This window comes from Acanthisitta chloris, unplaced genomic scaffold (genome assembly GCF_000695815.1).
Source record: "Acanthisitta chloris isolate BGI_N310 unplaced genomic scaffold, ASM69581v1 scaffold11690, whole genome shotgun sequence".
NCBI lineage: Eukaryota > Metazoa > Chordata > Aves > Passeriformes > Acanthisittidae > Acanthisitta > Acanthisitta chloris.
Window position 1 is genome coordinate 16985 of NW_008652235.1, and position 20105 is coordinate 37089.

The 20105-nt window shown below is 37.1% G+C and overlaps 1 protein-coding gene across 1 annotated transcript in view; it reads right to left on the reverse strand.

Moving 5' to 3' along the window:
• The window catches only part of LOC103804016 (von Willebrand factor A domain-containing protein 8-like), a gene marked incomplete at both ends in the record, with an annotated part of 29251 nt that extends 15176 nt beyond the window's left edge, over positions 1-14075 (reverse strand). The window contains 2 exons of the mRNA XM_009076606.1: positions 11740-11850; positions 13945-14075. Coding sequence (XP_009074854.1) covers positions 11740-11850; positions 13945-14075 — 242 coding nt within the window. The remainder of the gene's footprint in view (positions 1-11739; positions 11851-13944) is intronic.
• Positions 14076-20105: the final 6030 nt, after the last annotated feature.

Below are 20105 nucleotides of genomic sequence, written 5' to 3' on the forward strand. Positions count from 1 at the left end.
AGTAAGATTCACATGAGTAGCAGTCAGGAAGTGGTAGATGACTGTCTGAACAGTGCTACACATTCACGAGTCAGACTTTTATCCCCTAACTGTCACAGGGATTGACAGAAATAAGTTCCAGTATTTCATACCAACAGAATAAAATATAAAACCTTGCAGAATTTTAGTGCATACCCAACATATATTAATATATGAGGCATCCTTTCTTTTTTATGTCACATAATATTTTGCATTTTTGGGCATTTTAACACCACTGAACAATTCTGGGATAGCTATTTAAATAGAAAACACATAATCAAGGTGGTTTTACATGTCTATAATTACATTTAAATAGTTTTTAAAAGTCTGATATTTCTTTAGATTTTTCTGAGTACACACCAGCATAATTTATCCTCAGTACATCGCTCTAGTCTGACTAGAATGTAAGTCTATTGAAACCAAACATGGATGATGAAAATGAAATAGTGCTGTAAATAATCAGATGTTTAAAAATGTGGTAAAATTTAAAAGATTTAGAATTATACTTCCTGACTTCTACAAGTCTTATACAAAACCAGAATAAAAATGCAGCCATTAACGTGGTAACACTTCAGAGACTCAGGGATAGAAAAACATTTCTTTTCTAGTTTATTGTTTGTTTATATAAGACTATTTACTTAGGCGCATAACGTGAAGCCAAAACGTAAAACTAAATTCTGGCGCAGTTATTTTGTGCAACTTTCTTATAATGACAGTCAAGTACATAAACTGCACTTGATATCTAATATTCACAATTTCTGCCCAGTAAAAGACTCTGAAATACAATGCATTCTTGTCTTCTTCTGATCTGTAGAAGTTTAATCAGACAATAATGGGGCAGGTTTGGGCACAGGCAACATCTAGAGGCACCAAAGAATCTTTCTTTGCATTCCTATCACATTGAAACACGATTTTAGACACAAGCACAGTTGCAAAGGGAGAACAAATGAAATCTCTTCCCACCATGTCTCCTACAAACTCCTAAAGAAGAACCTGTCATATAATGCTAGATGGAAATCTCTGATGAATACAACAGATGTCAAAAATTGGGTCAGAAAGAAAGAAGGAAGATATGAGAAAGAATAATGAAGAAGTACCAGAATACAAAAATAACAAAAGCAGACGTATAAAGGACAAAAGCATAAGGATAAACTAGAAACAAAGAGTTCAGCACATCAAATTAATTGCCACATGATATAAAGCACACAACTGAACCAGAAATCCATCTGATAAAGAAGACACTAAATGATAAGACTAGTGAATTTAGATGTTTCTTAATACAGTATAGAAGCATAACTAACAACTGACAAATTAGCCATAATATAAGCTTTTCACATTGTTATTAAGACGGAAATAATTCCTAATTATTAATGTAGCTAATCTGGATTCAGGCAAGCATTACTGTAAAAAAGGCACTCCTAAATCCTGGTACATGCCTCCAGGTCAAGTTCCCCTCTTTGAAAGACATTTTTATATCTAGCCTCATAATCAGTATCTGAGGAACCTGGAATAAGCTCATTAAACAAACAATAATCCTCAGAGTATTTCTCTTCCATTGAACCACCAATTCTTTAAAAAACCAATGAATTTTTTTTTCTCTTGTTCATTTAGGACATCATACTCTCCTAACAGGCAACATGAAATGCCTCTCTCCTCATCCCATAAAATGTGTACAAAGGACAAATTTTCTCCTAACATTCTTCTCTAGGAAGGTCACTAGTCAAGTCAAAAATCTGCTCCAACCTGCTTGAATAGAAAACCTGAGTCTCCAGAAGCCAGTCCAATACCTGGCACGAACAAAATGTTACTTTGTCTAAATGCACTTTAGAGATACAGCCAGAATATGCTTTAACAAACAATTTATTTGCCAGGTTGGTTGGATTCAGCATATTATAAGTCTAGGAAGACTTTATGACTGATTTTTACTAGCCAGAGGAAAATACACATTCTGTTCATATGGTTTCAAAATATTTTGAGTATCCATAGAACCTTCTTGACTCACATTAAGACACGCACACTATGGATGAAGGCTTGCTGAAATCACATGCTTCCAGTACCAACACAAGCCTCTCTCTTGAACTTCTATATGAAGGCAATCTGCTGCAGGGATAGACAGTGAATATTAGGTAGCATATAACAATCTTCAACTTCAAGAGAGATGGGTCTCTCCATCAGCAGTGCAATCCTGAGGACCAGCCTACTACATACACCATGCTGACTGCTCATCAACACCTTACAGGATCAAAATTTTAAAAGTACAGGGCTCTGAAACTGGTTGAAGTTTTCATTCAAAATTCTACTGCTCAGGACAACATTTGAAAAGACATGCTTCAAATAATCTTTGCCTACCTATTTATATGTACCTTTTACAAAAGCTTTGGGAAAGGCTGAATGCACAACCATGTTTTTTGATTTCTTAATCAAACATAACAATGATATCTGGGCGCTAATTTACTCTGATTGGCCTTCTTCCAAACTCTGCTCCTCATTATCTTCAAAGCATATCTGAAATACTGGAAATTGTTCTCCAGAATACAATGAAGTAAATGCACACTTCAACTACCTCTAAAGTTCTTGTGTTTAGTAGCATCAAGTCTGCTCTTAGCACCAAAACAGCCACATAGCTCTTGCCGAAATAAGCTATTTCTGCATTCTGGTTGGTAATGAGTAATAAGTTCTTGCAGTAAGATAGGCATACTATAAGGCATCCTCTGAATCATTATTTCAGTTTTATCTGTGTATTGATGGATTCGTGTGGAAAGTAAAATGCATTAAAGAAATCAGAGGAACGAAATTAAGTTTGCAATCTGTCACTGAAAAATAGTTTTTAAACATGCTTCCAAGAAACAAATCTTCATAATTCTATATAATGAAAACCCATAAAGAGCTGCACTGCCTCCCTCTCTCATTAGCCTTGTTCATTCTACACGTTTAACATAAACCACAAATTTGACAGGGGGGCTTATATCATGCAAACTTGATGATAAATCTGAGATTAAGTATATGAATTCTTGTTAAAATGCCAAGAGAGATTTGCTAAATGTTTACTTTCGGATTAATTGTCACTGCAGTGAGGGACTATTTTGCTCATCAGAGGAGGACAGATGCTGCAGCCTCCCACCTGTACTCCCAGGGCTCCAGAAGGATGGTAACCTGGATACCTGCTCCAGGGAATACCTGCAGCTACCACAGGCTGGGAGCAGAAACCCTTCAAACAGCACTGCTCTCATCGCAATGGCTTCATGCAACAAATACATAACACAGAATGCTTACCACGGTTTCACACTGCACCTACAAAAATATATTTTTATCTTTAAAGGCAAAAACACCTCAGGAACAAGACAACCCTAAGCAGACTTTCATTGACTTTCCTGTAGCTGAACCATGGTGAGCTCCTTCATCTAAGCAGTGCAAAATACGACAAGTACAGGAAGTGTAAACCACCCCAATTTTGACATAAATCACAGTGTATAAGCACATGGATGAAGTTATATAGTGTCAGAAAGGGAAGGAGGACAGCAAAAAGCTCACCACAATGTGCATACTGAAATGCACACACATCAGAGAAAGGAAGACATTTTCATAAAGCTCACCAAAGTAGTCTGTGAAGCCACAAGCATTTTAACATTATAGTTTCACATACCAGAACTGAAATGGTAGTTTTCTCACAGGAAAACACTTATTGCAGATGAGAAAATCTCTGATTGCTCTGAAATCCATGATGAAGGTTCTTGGGGAATTCTAAAGGCCTTTTTTCAAACCTGGGAATCATTCAGAAACCCATGGACAGACTACATTTCAGAACTGCATTTTAATTTAAAAATGCTAGAAACTGCTCAATAGTAATCAATAACTGTCTTTTTCAGGAGCTATCACAGGGTAATTTTGGGGGTTTTCAGATGACAACTTGCCCCTGCTCTGAAAACTGGGTTCCTGTAATGACACCTCAAGCACAGCAACCATAATGACAACATGGAAAAACAACAGTACATGTAGCTCAGTGAACTAACAGCATAAGGATTCTCTACATCTACAGCCTACATCTCAGAAGACCCTTCCAATGCAGTATCTTGTTCCCACCACCCACACAATATCCCACACAAACTCATTCACCTAATTCTTTCCATTTATTCCTGTATCTCATCAGCATCACAACAATGTAATGTCCAGATGTGTCTTACGGTGAAAAGAGATCCTTAATGACCACCTGACAACACAAACCTTGGGCTGGTTTTGAGCTAACATGATGCTGACTGGCTGCAGCAGGCTAACAGGACTTGAACTCTTAAGCTCATGGTACAGTCTGTCTTCTAGGGATGGGAGGTAGACATTTGAGGTCCTGTACCCTACCATGCTACCAAATATTACAGAAGTCAGAGGAAATTGATATCTTCTAACTTTATTTCCATGGGTCAAATAAAATCAAAAAGTTAAATCATTAAAACTAACCAACAAGTAAAAGATACCAGGAAAAGTAATGACAGAGATGCAGAATGGAGTATGTTAGAAGTTTTTATTCCTCATTTTCCCAGGGAAGGAAGAGGACACTGATCAAAACTTGTAACTTACTGTAAATGGCTCATGTTATTTTTCTAAGAAAATGCAACAGACCTAATATGATAATAAATTTTTATAATACTTACATGCAAACAGCAAACTACCTAGAAATTTAAACATTCTAAAGACCAAGGTACAAACACATGTTGGGGCAGTAACGCATGTAAAACTGTCTGCTACTGGGGAAACTACTTGGTCAGATTTGCGATTCAAGTGCAGGACCCAGCACATCACCATATTGCACCTCATACCATCGGCCTTGGCCCATCAATCCAGCCTGTCCAGATCCCTGTGCAGGGTCTTCCTGTCTTCCAGCAGATCAACACTCACACCCAACCTGGTGTACTCAACCCACTCATGCAGGTCATCAGTGAAGATATTAAACAGGACAGGCATCGATACTGAGTCCCAGGGAACAGCACTGGTGACTGATCACCATCCAGACAGTTTTATATCTAGTGAAGAGTGCACCTGGTCAAACCATGAGCAGCCAGTTTCTCCAGGAGAATGCTGTGGGAAATTGTCCACGTAAACAACATCCACAGCCTTTTCCTTATCCATTAAGTGGGTCACCTCGTTACAGAAGGAAATCAGGTTGGTCAAGCAGGACCTGCCTTTCATAAACCCATGCTGGCTGGGCCTGACCCCCTGGTTATCCTACACATGTTACATGATGGCACTCAAGATGATCTGCTCCATGACCTGCCCTGGCATCAAGGTCAGACTGACAAGCTTGTAGTTTCCAGGTTCCTCCTTCCGACTGTTCTTATAGACATGCATCACATTTGCCAGCTTCCAGTCACCTGGGACCTCCGCAGCTGAGGAGGTTCTGGTAAATCATTCAATAGTAAAACACGCTTCCTCCAAAATAACAGTGTTGCCAAAAAATATGTAATAAGATAAAGGCCTATCAAAAGCCACATTCAAACAGTTTCAAAGCAAAATCATCAACATTTTATGAAAAATTACTGTTACCTTTTTCCTTAAATATCTTAAAAATCTTGTGCTTGTTGTTTAAAATAATACGTAATTCATAAAAAAAATCTGCATGCGCAATGCCATTCAAAGATGATATGACAAACAGACATACTATTCATCAAAAATGTGTATTCTATTTTTTGTTAGAACATTTTTCACTTTGTAGATGATGAAAAACTGCAGTTTTGCATTTTACAATTTAGGCCACAAATATGCTGAGTTACATATATTCCAAATGTGATGTTCAAATTTTGTTAAAATCAATGTAATAGTAACTAATGTGATTAGCCAAATTAAAAAGATAACTTAAGAAGCAATTCCACCTTTTTCATCTTCTGTAGTGGAGTGAGGGGCTACATCTTCACTATTCAGCCTATCTTCCCACTGAGTTAATCAAGTGTTTTCTGGGTAGGTTTTACAATTGTCCCCTGTGAGATTAGGAAAATTACAGGACAAGCACTGTTACCCACTCCTCTTTTTTATTAAAATCCCCACAACAGACAGAGAAAGTGCAGTACAGCAGAGCACCATCAGCCAGGCTAGTTAGTATCCAAAGAGGGAATCCAGCTGTCTGCAGTGCATAGTGTTTCCGTGAGGATGAATGGCCGGGAATGCTGGTGAGCATCTCATTCATGGAGCAACACTATGGCACGGAATGAAAATCAGCTAAAGAAATAACAACTTGAATTTGTTAGAGTTTCAAACCAGAAACCTAGGCTAGAAAAGTTTATCCTAAGAAGTTAATCAACATATGACAAGAACATAAATATGTTAATGTGACAAGAACTGGAACAGACTTTTTTGCTTCCCCAGTCAGTGATTTTAGCTTCCTCCACACATTTTTTTTTCCCATTTTTGAAGTACTGCATATCAAATGATCTGTTTTATTTCTATCACCCCTTACCCTAACATAACAGTCAGGTGTTTTTGCAACAGTGCCTCTAAACTACTCACAAGAAATTATGTCCCTGCCTAGGCAGCATCTGGCTGTTTCAGCTGATTTACACCAGGTATATTAGTATAACAGCACACTTACATCAGATGAGTGAAACATTTTTCCTCCTGGGAAGAGAGCGAGCCCAGGAGCAAGCAAACTGTGTTTCTGAACAGATTTATTAGTGTAAATACCTACAAACAAAGAAACCTAAGAGGTTTTTATCTTCATTTTCTATAACTCTTGTTATAGATTTGGTTCTCACTCATAAATCACTTTAACTCAGAGCACCATCCATCAAGTCCATATTGCCTATGAATGTAATGCCCCATGTTACAAAGCATTGCTCCTTCCCCCACTGTAGGAATACTAGCTGAAAAGAAAGTGGCATATATGCAACAGACACAAACATAAGAAAAAAGAACTCTTGATTTCAATCTATAAGGAATTATAAATACACAGTCCTAATATTCCTCATACTACATCACAAACATTAATCTATATGCCCCACACATCAAAACAAGATACCAGAGCCTGAACTGCTAACCTAACAAATCCAGCTATATGCTGACACTTTTAGAAACAGGAAAGAAGTATTGCAAATGATAAAATCACTTCTATAGGTTAAGAGGCTACTATATAGGGCTCCGCTCATGCATTTTCATTTTAGATACTAGATATACTATGCCAACATTAATAAAGATTAACTTCATCCAAATACTGTTGATTTCTACCCAGTATTTTCCTCCTCCTGTGCAATATTGGACAAAACGAGAAAATTAACAGTAGCATTCACACTTTTGGAGCAGTGCATTGCTTGTCTCTTCTTTCTGCAGACTTTGCTACCTACTTCCCTGTTCTACACAGACAGATACTGCAGTAACAGTCAACCGTTGAAGTTATACTTTCTGACAATGCCTTTGCTGTGGCTAACTTACCAGCTCACCAAAAACCCACTGCCACCTCCGAGGCAGTAAATTCATAAATCAGAATCATGCAATTTTCACTCACTGGGTAATTTTTTTTAAAAACGGAATTACTCTTACACATCTCTTTACTGAGATTATAGAAAGATTTCTATTTTTATCTGTATACACAAACATATATACATATGAACACACACAAACACACACACTCTCAAATATGATTATAATCTCAATCAGTTAATCTCATGTTTTATTTTATAATTCTCTTTCTAATTGGTTTTGAATAAAAGAAACCAAACAAGTCTGTGTAGTGCTACTCCCAGGGATTTCATGACATGTTCATTTTACAGGATGGTTTAAGCTGTCATTTCTGTCACTCTGGGTGTTTAGTTGTTTACTGCACCAAGTCTTTCAAGCCACATCAGAAGATTATTTTTCTGGTATCCTGACAATCAACTTTACATTTTATCATTGCATAACTTATGATGCTGATGCAGTTAGGCAATGTAAAAGTATCCTATTAAAACCAGTGCATTCACAGAGTTCAAAAATACTCTAAACCAGAGTCTAATTCCGTACATACAGAAATGACAATGATATACATACTCATCCATTCAGTGGATACATTTAGCCAGCTAATCTCTGAAAACATGACATTTTATTTGTGGTTTTTCAGCACATACCCATACAATATCTTTCTCCTTATTCCAACTTCAGTTAATTTGATTGCCTTGAACAGAAAAGACTGGACACTTGATTAAGTGGTTTGTGTTGGTGAAGCTTGTTTCATCTAATGCAAAATCTGGAAGCTGCAGGGTAAACAAAACTGGGCATTCATGACAACATGGCCTGTGGCATAATCCTGGAGCAATACACCTCTCAAACACTAACAAAATAGTTTAGCTGCTCTCCCAAATGCATTCACTGCATTAAAATAATGTAGGATTTCCTTAGATGCAACAATTATTAATGTAGGATACAGGAGTAACAAGAGTTTAAACCAGAGAAGTACCTTTTATAGCACAGTAAAAACCAAACCTGCATAAGAAAAATCAAGGAAAAAAAGATCAGATCTAATTCCTTAATTTTTGAAAAGACAATAGGCTGATATTAGAATCTCCATACTGGATCAATCAGGTTGATGGCTCAACTACAAAGAATTATAGGAGGAGAAAACCACTCTGCAAGACAAGCTCTTCTACCAATAAAAGCAAAATTTGAAAGTGCCATTTAAATATTTATGCAATATAAAGTAATTCTAACTAATTACTCGATATACAACATAATTAACCCATGTAATAAATTACAAAATAAAACCAAGAGGTTACTTAATTAGCTCAGTAACAGTAATGACATTTCTGAGGCTTTTAACAGTGAATTAACAGCTGAAAGCCAAAATTAATGGCCCAAGATAAAGACAAGAAAACAGAATTTCCTGCTGTCAGTACCTGAGTTGAAACAAATAATTCACCATTACCTCATTAGAAGTTCTTTATTTTAAATTATTTTAAATGGGAGTGAATTTTGTAATTCAATGTTTGCCTTTATTTCAATGGCCTTCTATTTCTGAGGTAAATAAAAAACCTTTTTTTCCTCCCTCATCAGATATCTCTTCTAACTACCTAACTCCAAATCTTCCATTTGATTCACTCTAGTACTAAGGAATGTTAATATGCAAGAATATTTGGTACACTGGTTCCTCAATAGACATTTCAACACAGAATTTAAATAAATGCTTCCAAATCACTGCCTTTCAAATCTGTTTTAAATAAGTAACTGCAACCATACTCACTAACTTCACGGTAAAATATAGCAGAGGTTTTGAAACCTCTGAGATAACAATTTACAGCATTTAATCTGTCACTATTACATGCAGAGCTATAAACAACTATAATATCTTAACAATAACTCACAGACAACTGTGCAAACCCCTGTGGGTCTGCAAACCTGGTGATTCACTAAATTAAAGTTCTTTCTGGTCTCAAGATGCCAGTTTTCCTTACAATATATTATTATTCAAAGTATAAAATAACTACATTACTAAATTATGCCCTGCATACAAAGAGCCTCATCTATCTTAAACAGCAAAGTTTTATTTAACCCAGAGAATTCATACAGAGGATGCTCTGGAAACCAGACTTTCAAGCTTTGCTGTCTTCTCTGGGTGTCATGAAGAGCAAGTATGAGATTCCACATGAAAGAAAACGGTATAAAGCTGAGAAGTACAGGATCTTCAGTCTCTCATGTGCCTTCACCTTCTCCTTAGCTCAGCTATGCAAATAGGGCAAATCCAAGCACTTTAGGAAATATTTTGTTAAGGCTTTTGTTAGGTTTTTTGTTAAGACTGATACCTTTCTCTGTCTTCAAACAGTTCATGGTCTGTGGTTTAAAGAAGACTAGTGTCTGGCTTCTGTAATGTTTTGAACTGGTATAGACATTGGTAAACCTCTAAATCATTAAATGAACTAATTAAAATTCAGGCACCAGTGTAACATGTAAAACTTTACAGCTCAATAACAAAATGGAATAATTAGATCTATGACGGTTTTCAACATAACTATATGCCATATTTTATATATCTTCAATTAAAATGTAGGGTGAGAAATCTCCAGCTGGAACATCATTATCTATGAGATTCATCTTTCATGCTTCCAATATTTAAAAAGTGTTTATCTGGATACCAAGTGTTTATTTTCTTATTTTCCATCCAGAGTTTATACATACATTGGTTACAAATATAATGAGTAAAACATGAGCTGAGGAAAGGCATCATGATTCAGGCTGATTTTAGTAGTTTGTTACCTTGTTAAAGGAGTCTTCATCTGAAGTACTCCTATGCTAGATTCCGGTAAAAATCTTTTAACTGAAAATTTTTAACTCATTGAGGAAGATGGTAATCTTAGACCTTTACCTTAGAAAGCTAATCTTCCTAGAGTGTTCTTACTGGATTGAGATCACTTGAAATAGCTTGTACAAAATGAAGCAAGCTGTCTAATCCTGACATGGGGACCAAAGTCTTCAGAAAAATACAGGGCTAACAGACCATCTCACATCTTGGTTAGCTTGACACAGTTACAAATTTTTGTTAACTAATGCTCTAACACCATGGGTAAATTACCTTTACTATCCCATAGCAAGTCTGAGGATAAAGTTGTCCATAAGGCAGGCACTGGAGCTAACATAAGTCACTGAGTTACCCACACAGTTTATACAATTGCTCTTATCCTCTGGTAAATGAGAAGCCATTTATAGCCCTAATCCACAGTACAGTACTTCAGATTATCTCATATAGTGCAATCCTCACACTTTCAGATAAGCATGAGATAATTTGAAATCCTAGAAGTAACTAAAAAATATATTTAGATTAGTAGTTAATTTGTCATTCTGAGGATCTTCTATCACTCAAAGTCATTTACTGTGGTTTCAAGAAAATCTGTTTATTGAAAGTTTGGAGGTTGAAAAAGAGAACACTGTGAATATAAGAAAACAAAAGGAAAATATTTCTTCAAAACAGAGAACAAAACTTTCCTCTCACAAAACACTTGTGTGACAGTGATATCATTAACTTCCATAATATCACCAACTGAAAACTGGTTTTGATGACACATTTAAGTTCACTCTACATCAGTGTAACTCTGAGAAACACACCCTATATAACTAGAAACCTAACTTCTGTAAAAATTTTAGGTATCTAGGAAAACAGACATTTCACATGAGGGATGTATTTTACCCGCATAACCAAAAGGATAGCATGCCATTGATAACTCACAAAGAGAAATCCTACCTAATCCAAGTCACTCTATGGCTATACTAAATCAGCTATTGAGCTAGGGCAATACTGATGGCAGGAGTGTTTAAATCATTATTTTAGTCCAGACCAGCAGTGAACTTCCAAATCAAACCTCCCAATTGTCTCCATTTACTGTGCTTGGGTTTCACAACAGAGCAGTTTTGAAACACAGGAACCAGACTTTTTTGCAATAAAACTAAATCAGAAGATTCATCTAATGTGCTACAAATGTTGGGCAAAAGATGTACTAAGGAAAGTGCTTGTCCAGCTTGCACAGAATGGATCTTACTCCTCATTACAGACGCATATCAAAAATAGTCTGCCTAAACCAACCCTGTAGTACTCTGAAGAGACAGAGTAATCTTGGATTTGGGCAAAGATAACATTTTCAGTAATCATGAGACCAAGAGTGTTATGAGACTTTCTACTTGCTTTAGAAACATGTCAATCCACATAGTAATACTTCATCATATAAACCATTACTTTCTTCAAACTCCTTGTAAACAACTACTCGGTGGTGTGTGACTGCAACTTGCCTGATCAAGATAAAAAGCACTACCATCACGGATCTCTCGTCGCTGTTTGAGGTCAGTTTCTGTAGTGTCCCTCGACAGGGCGATATATTCAACCTCCCGCTTCGTTAGCTCCTGTGGACAATAGTCCGAAGTTATTACAAAAATAAGACTATAACCCCAGTAAGTGAACTTTAAGAACAGGTTTATTGGTGTAATTGTACAAAAGAACTCTAGGCAGCAGCACAATGATCTCAAATAACTCTGAACAAAATCTAATATCTTATTTTTCAAATGTTTACAGTGTGTTCTGCCTCAAACAAAATGGTTTGAATTTCTGCTCAATAAACTTTTACTTTCCCCAAATCTGTTCTAAAAACATAATAACCAGCTATATATTATTTCCATTGGATATCTGTAACATCCTGCAAGTTAATCTTCTGGTTCTGGACTCTGAAAAACAATCTGCATCTGCGAATCATGAATAAAAATCAGAAGTTTTCTGTAAAAGCTTGAAAATGTTCAACTCTCACAGTAACACACTGTGATACAGTTATGATTATTACCTGTACATGCTCTGCCACACACTTAGGAACTATATTATCCTTTCTTCTTTGACTGCCATGAGATGCACTGTATCTGCATCTGTAAAGCTACAGACTATTTTAAAAACGAGAACCTTTGGGTTATCATTTTGTTTATTTTGATCCAATATGAGATATTTTTCTATCTTAAAGGACAAAAAACATCCCCCATGTATTTATACCTGATATTCCAGCTACTTCCATATCTGGGCTATCATGCATTCTGCTTAGGGAACAGGTTCATGATGAAATGCTCTTAGCCCTTACCCCTCAATTAAAGGTATCATTGATTTAACAGAACTCTCTTAAGAGGCAGCTTTTAACTCGAGTTGTATGAAAAAAATAAAGCAAAGATATAAAAGCCATGAAAATTATTTCCTTTCCACTTTTTCAGTGCCTATTGGTTACAAAGCCACCAATTCCTTTCTGTTGCAGGTAGATAAAATTGTTTTTATTCTTTTAATTAAAGGGAAAAAATAGACAGTGAAATACAGGAGAGTTTTCTTTAACAATCAGCCCTGTATAAATACATAGTAGTAGCTTTCAGCAACAGCAGATAAAGGTTTTCCAGGCTTATGTAGCTTCACTAAAGGCAGCAGAGCATTGTCAGCTCTCCTGGAAAGACCAGTCTTCATGTAATTTTTTGGCATGGCATTGAATCAGTAAGCTACAGCCTTTATAATAAATCTCAAGTCTCATAAAGACAGTGGCATAAACAAGAAGACACATTCTATGTCCCCTGCCTGAATATCAGGTGTTTTCTAAGCCCTCTTTTTTTAGGTTACACCAAACTCCTCTCATTTATTTTAAGGAATGCATCAAGCTATCAAGTAGCACATCTGGTTTGCTGAATTAAGAAACCTTTTCTCTCCTTTACAAAGTTCAGACTTTCCTCTATGCTTTATCTTCGAGCACTAGCCTTCGAATTAGAATTTTTAAAGGAATGGCTGATCTTTATGACAACTCTTCATAGACCTCCACTTGTGGTCCCTCTGCCCAATCAGATTCCAGACAGAGTTCGTGGCAGACGAAATCTTACGCACGTCACTTTTTGGGGCACACAACCCCCTCCTCCTGATCATCCAAAGGCACTGATGATTTAAACCTGAAATTTTGCACACGGTGATGCCATGGTTCATGCAGATGGATGTAGGCAAGTCCTTCCCACATTCCAAGAGAGGATCATACACGCATCTACTGTTTCTAATCACTCACAATAACTGTTCCCAAATGTTACTCAGAACACTTCTCTCCCAAATCCTTTCCTTCATTTCTTTTTTTATGCAATGAAGCAAAAACAATTTGTTGTCTGTAGCAGTAGGCAGATATCTTAATCTTCCAACATACATAATGCTGAGAACAAACTGTTTCTCCATTTGTGATAACATATGGTAACACAGTTTTCCAACTCTTTTTTTTTTCCCCTGGAGTTCAAGCAGAAAAACATGTATTAAACTGTCTGTACTTTCTATTTGTCTATAACAGAAATTGAACTCTGGAAAGCACATTTATGGAAAAACTTATTTACCTCCTAAGTAGGTTGTTGTAAGATTTTCTAGGACTACTTTTTACCATTTGGCTAGTATACGAATGACTAACCGACATTAATGACTATGCCTCCAAGAATTTAAACCAACTTACTTACCAGATACTGCATGGCAATAGATCGCCGGAGTGGCCCAGGAGGCCCAATAAGAAAGACATCTTGGCCAAGAAGATCTTTCTGCATTATCCATCTTAAATGGTGCACTATGGATTGGGCCAGAGACTCTGTCACTTTGAAACACAAAGATAAGAGCACATTACTATATTTAGAAAAGTATACTGGCCATTCACACATTTTTTGTTCTGATCTCCAAGAAGAAAAGACACAAAGATGTACTACCTTAAAGCTGGATAGCTGAAAAGCAAAGAATTCCACACTCAGTTTATATTAGATCACTAAATTTACATGTAAGTTTATATACCTATCTTAGTTTATATACCTAGCTTACCCACTGCTTTTTTCTCTGCTCAGCTTCATCCTTCACAAAAACCCAACCAACATAAAACAGAAAAAAAAGTTGCAGATTCTTATTTCACATTAAACTGACCAACATAGAGACTTTTCTTTTTTTTCACTCAATGTTGAGTGGACTTCTCAGCATCGGTGAAGATAATAAAAATAAATTATCAACAATTTGCAAAATATTTATTCAGCCTATATCCCAGTATTTCTGTGAATCATGAACTTGCAAAAAATACTGTGCTTGCACCATACTAAGATTAATGTTCAGGGATATATTTAATTTGCTACTTTTTAGAAAGACAACCGCATTCCTGTTTATATTTTGACACAATAAACCACAGAACAAAATTATCAAGGAAATGTAAACTTTGCCATATCACTGCATTGATACTGTACAGCCTCCAAAATTGTAATAAAAAACAACTCGAAGCAGATCTATTTCTATTAGGAAATATCATACTCATTATTTTAAAAAGCAATAACCTGATTAAAATTATACCAAAGCAATTACCACATGTATACAAATGTTGGCAGCAGTGGAAAACATCATGCAGAAAGAGCATGCTGAAGGAGGGGCCCCATTCCCACTGCTGCACATCACTCCGTCCCCAGAACAGTCCTTCACATTTCCCCAGCAAAGTCACAAGCAAAAAGGACTAGTGCAGGAGGAGAAGGTGAACATAAGCAAGTCAGGAGGGAGATTTATGTATGTGTGTAAGGATACAGCTGCTTCAGAACAATCTGACAAGACCAGTGATGAGGTTTGAAGCTGGAGGCTCAAGAGTGATGACTGGGATGTGGAAATGCAGTAAGAAAGAAGCAAGAGGCAACGAAATCTTCAAATTAATACTTGGTTATTTACCTTTTTTTTTCACTGAAATTACTATTTGCAATTAGAAGTCAACATTTTAAAAAATTAGCTTTGGTGCTACATCAGCTTGCCTGAGACAGGGGAAGCAGTATGTGCAGGGCAGAGTTAAGGACTGCAAGCAATAGTGCCACCCAGTTCTGAGGGGGTTCAGTTAACCACCGAATCTTTGCACACCAGATCTAAAACTCTTTTTTGTCAGATCATAGAAACTGCATTAAATGACTGGATGAGATTCAAGGAAGATTTTTCAAGCATAAAAGTGACTAAGGAAAGTTTAACTTAATATTTTGGTCTTTGGTCTGGCACTCAGGAAACCCATTTGAAATCATCGACTTCCAGAGACATCTACAATATCTTTACCACCAATGGGAACAGGAATAGAGTATATACATAGGTGAGAAATCTATGCATTAGGATTATCAGATTAATTGCAAACAAACATTTCAGGTTAGCTGTTTTGTTTTGTTTTCTAAACAACTGTCATTAGCATGACCAGGATTAGCTTTCATATATGGTATGGTATGATCATAGGAATGTAAAGTATTTTCATCTTCTTCACTGCAGCAATGTATTCCAATGTATTCCAAGTAATGTCCATCATACCACACATAACAGGCCAAATGCAAATAAGTTCCACACAGGGAATAATATGTCTTATCTACAAGATTTTCAAGAAAATTGCCAAAGTTCCTAGCACATATTTTCTTTGGGAAACAAAGGGTAATACATCACACCAGAAGAACCACCCAAACTTTGCTACTGGACAGGTATGGAAATGTGAAAAGCATGACAGAAACAAAAAATATTTTCTTAAAGGTACCATTAGAATTTTAAGACAGATCTCACTTTCATTTTTACTTCTACCTGTATGAACTTCCCAATGTGCTGCTGTTCTCAGGGAAAAAAAAATGTACTTCACTTAAAGTGGGCAAAAGAGCTTGGAACTCTCCCATGTCAAAATTTATGCATTAGAAGCACAGCAAAACCAGCTTTCACACAGCACGACTACAAATGCCTCTGGTGAAATACTCATTAATATGTATAGTTATCTTTCTCATTTTTTGGGTGGTCTTAAGAAAAAACTTGGGTCACACTTAAAAAGAGTACCATTACAGCAACAGGACTTTAGAATGTTCAGCAGCATCTGCAAGGCAATCATGGAAAAGAGAACATGAGTGCAGAGCACTCAAAAAATCTTAGGAATCATGGATCCCCATGAAAATCTTAAGGAATGTCAAGGCACTTATATTCTCACCATTGTGTTTTATCAGTCCAAATGTACTCTGAAATACTAATATGAAAAATACAACCTTTATAAGTCTCTGAGAATTTCCAAAGCTTTTTTTTTTTCTTAGAAAAGGATGTGAAAGACAATACCTTATCAATACATTTCTTAGAAAATGGTTTCCTTGCTTCACCATTCACATCATTCTCCTCACATACAGATTACATCTAGGTCAATTATAATACACATTTTCAATCAAAGTATCACGCTGACCTTCTGCAAACTCAGTCCAAGGAAGTCTATTACAAATGATGCTGACAACTCAAAGCAAGCACTCCCTAAGGTGAACTGTCATGACAGAAGCTTCCACTTATCAGTTCCTTCCGTTCTAGCATGTAATATCTCTACAATGTGCCAGATATTAAGCCTACTTTGCTTTCCCAGTTACGTCTTTCTAAAATCAGAAGATAACCTTCTCTTTGTACATGCAGCCTATGCTGCATCAACTGTTCCCAAAGCAGAGTATGCTTTCCAGAAGCAACTCCTGAGGCACACAGTACCTCGTATATTATTCATATATGTTTAGACTACTTGTACTGTGCTCTCTGCATTGCAAGGCCCTTGAGTTTTCTCTAACTTGACTTGCAAAAATTCCTCTTTGTTCAAGTACTGTGTATCAACTGTACAAGAAGCACCATATAATCATTTTCTATGACATTTAGAAGACAGGGCAAATTCACTGAGGAAAGCATCAGCAAGTATATTGCAGCAATTTTTATTAATTATCTGATGACTCAGACAGCATCTAATGCAAACTGGGCTTGCACAGTCTGTTTAGTGGCACTCTGCTGATTTGCAGTAGTTGAGTAGCTGGCCCTATATTCTTAATCTGCAGGGTGGTGCGTAGGAAGCCTCTACAGTGTATTCTCTAAGACACCATCTGGCACATGCAGGAGAGTAGTCGGTGCTACAATTTGCTATTCCTGTGTACCAAGGACAGACAGAGAAAGGAATTGCATTCTATTGATTTTTAATATGTGATAAGTAGGACAGCACCTAGCAGAATCTGTGCAAATTTTCTGTAAAGTGAGCAGCTGAAGCTGAATGGAGAAATCCCCCAATCAGAAATGAAGAAAATGTTTTAGATAGATTTTAAAGCAAATGCAGCAGCTGCTCTTGTTTGATCCACAAAACAGCTTTTGATAAAACCAAGACTGAAATGGCTATGCTAGCCTCGGAAATTTTCCAGTTCACTCAAACTTGAATTCTTGGCAGATGCTACACTCACTGAAGCTGTAAGATTCACTGGAGATAGCAGACAGTATCTGCTGGCAAGTCCTTGTGTCCCACCTACAGAAGAAATCCCATAAATGAAGGAGACACCTAACTCTTCCCACTGTTCAGAGTCTGACAGTTAAATGAACGGATTCCCAAGAATATCTATTCCAGATGTGGTATGAAATACAGCAGAGCTCATGTCCTTGTATGACTCTATTTGGTCAATCACACAATAACCAACAGGCACTTAGAAGACATCAATATACATAATTTTCAACAGAATGAAAAAAGACCTCTGCATACCCTGAACCTTCACTACACTTTCAAATCTGAAAATAGCTCCTTTTTTCAGGAGAGGAAAAAGTTCATAACAGGAAAGAGATCTCACTCTCATCTGATTACCAAAGGGGTCCTTCAGCTTCCGTAGCAGTCTGCAGTACATCCAGCACAGGGGGCAGCTGCCATAAAATACAGTTAAGGAAGGACACAAGGAGGGAGGTCTTTGTGTAAAAACAGAAAGACATTTCAAAAAGGGAACTTCTATTTTACTTCTTAAATGAGCTCACTGAGACTGACTTCACAGCTTGTCAATGAACAATGAAGGAAGAGAATGAGTTGGACAGGACAGGGTGCAAAAGGCAGGATGGCCAAAGGGAAAAGGGAGACACTCCATGTGGTCTGCTTTCAGCTGCTGCCATTTAGCACTTCACAAGTAAAACATTGCTGGTCTTCCAATTTTATGCTGATGCACAGAGCCCAAAGTGTTTTCATTCTCATAACATGGTTACATCACGGACACTTTTCACTGGAATACTATTTTTCCTCATAAATTTTTCACGGAAACAGTCTTCATTCCAAAAATTTTTCTTCTTGCTGTGGTAAGGAAACAACTTGTGAGTCTTTGCAGGGGCTTAGAAAGGGGGAAGCTGCTTCTTGGATGAAATCGTAAACTCATTTATTATTAATTCCTCTGAGTTGATTGCTTCACAGGAAGGTATAAGTTCTGCATAGATTAGTCATATTTCTCCATATGAGTACAAATTAAAAAATAATAGAAAGGAAATGCATAAAATCAAACAGCTTTCTGGAAGAAACCCTGAATGGGATTCAGAAAACTAAGTTTCTCCTAGTGACACATAAACAGGGAATAAATTAAACTATTCTTAGCTGGATGTACAACTCGGAGCAATACATAGCCAGAGCAGTTATCTGTAGCTCAGACTTCAACTGGAAGGACACATTCTGTCTGCCTTGGAGTGCAACAGCTCAGACCAGCACCAAAACGTTAGAGAGATTCTAGAAGAGAGCAAGAAAATTTAACAAAATAAATTGGAATTCAATCTAGAAAAAACACGGGTTTTTTCCCAGTATGCAAGTCAGAATCACCATGAAGAAAAAACCTATCTGTCCATCATGGTTGTGCCAGATAGAATAAGCCTCAAGGAACTCTAAGTATGTCCCAGAAGACCTAAATGAGGCATTTGAAAGAGCTTTTTTCACACAAGAATCATTAATTACTGGAGCAAAGTGTGTAGAGATGTTCTGAAAGCTACGTCACAGCCACATTTTAAGAACAAGGAGAACAAACATCTCTCAGGAATGGTTTGGATTCAGTTGACCTTGCTTTGAGGCACAGGCAACTGCAGACAACTCTCTGAGCTCCATCCAGACCTTCACTGTAGGTTTTCACGTTCCCCTGTGCCTCACTCTCAGTACAGACAAAACTGGGATAATGATGTAAAATGTTCAGAGCTCTACTGACAAAACCCACTGTTTCAGATTCTGGATTAGGTGCTAACACCCAAATAACAGAACAGTTGGAAGCCTACGTGAAACCTCAAACTGCTGAAAAAATCACTATCTCTGACAGCAGTCATCTTCCCTGAGGCTAAGAAAGAAGAAATGCAATGACTAAAATTTTTGTTAGCACAAATTACAGTCACCCTGCAATACAACCTGTCTCTATAACATGCTGCACTCTGATGCTCAGATGTAAAGCTAGCACAGAGAAGAATGGACACACATTGCAGCACAAACCTGAACCTGCTTTGAGCAATAACTGAACACCTACACTTGTCCTTGGGTTCAGCATGTGGTGTATGCCATTCTGGGAGAAGGACAGAGGGGCATCTTATTATTAAGGCAATACTGATCTTTCAGTATCTGAAGGGCCGGAGAGGGACTCTTTGTTAGGAACTGCAATGATAGGGCAAGGGGTAATGAGTACAAATTGAAGGAGGGGAAATTTAGGCTAAATATTAGGAAAACATTTTTAACTGCGAGGGTAATGAGACACTGCCACGGGTTACCCAGGGAGGCAGTGGATGCCCCAACCATGGCAGTCATAGAATCAACTGGGTTGGAAGGGACCTCAATTGAGTCCAACCCTACCATCGATACTAGAGCATGGCACTAAGTGCCACA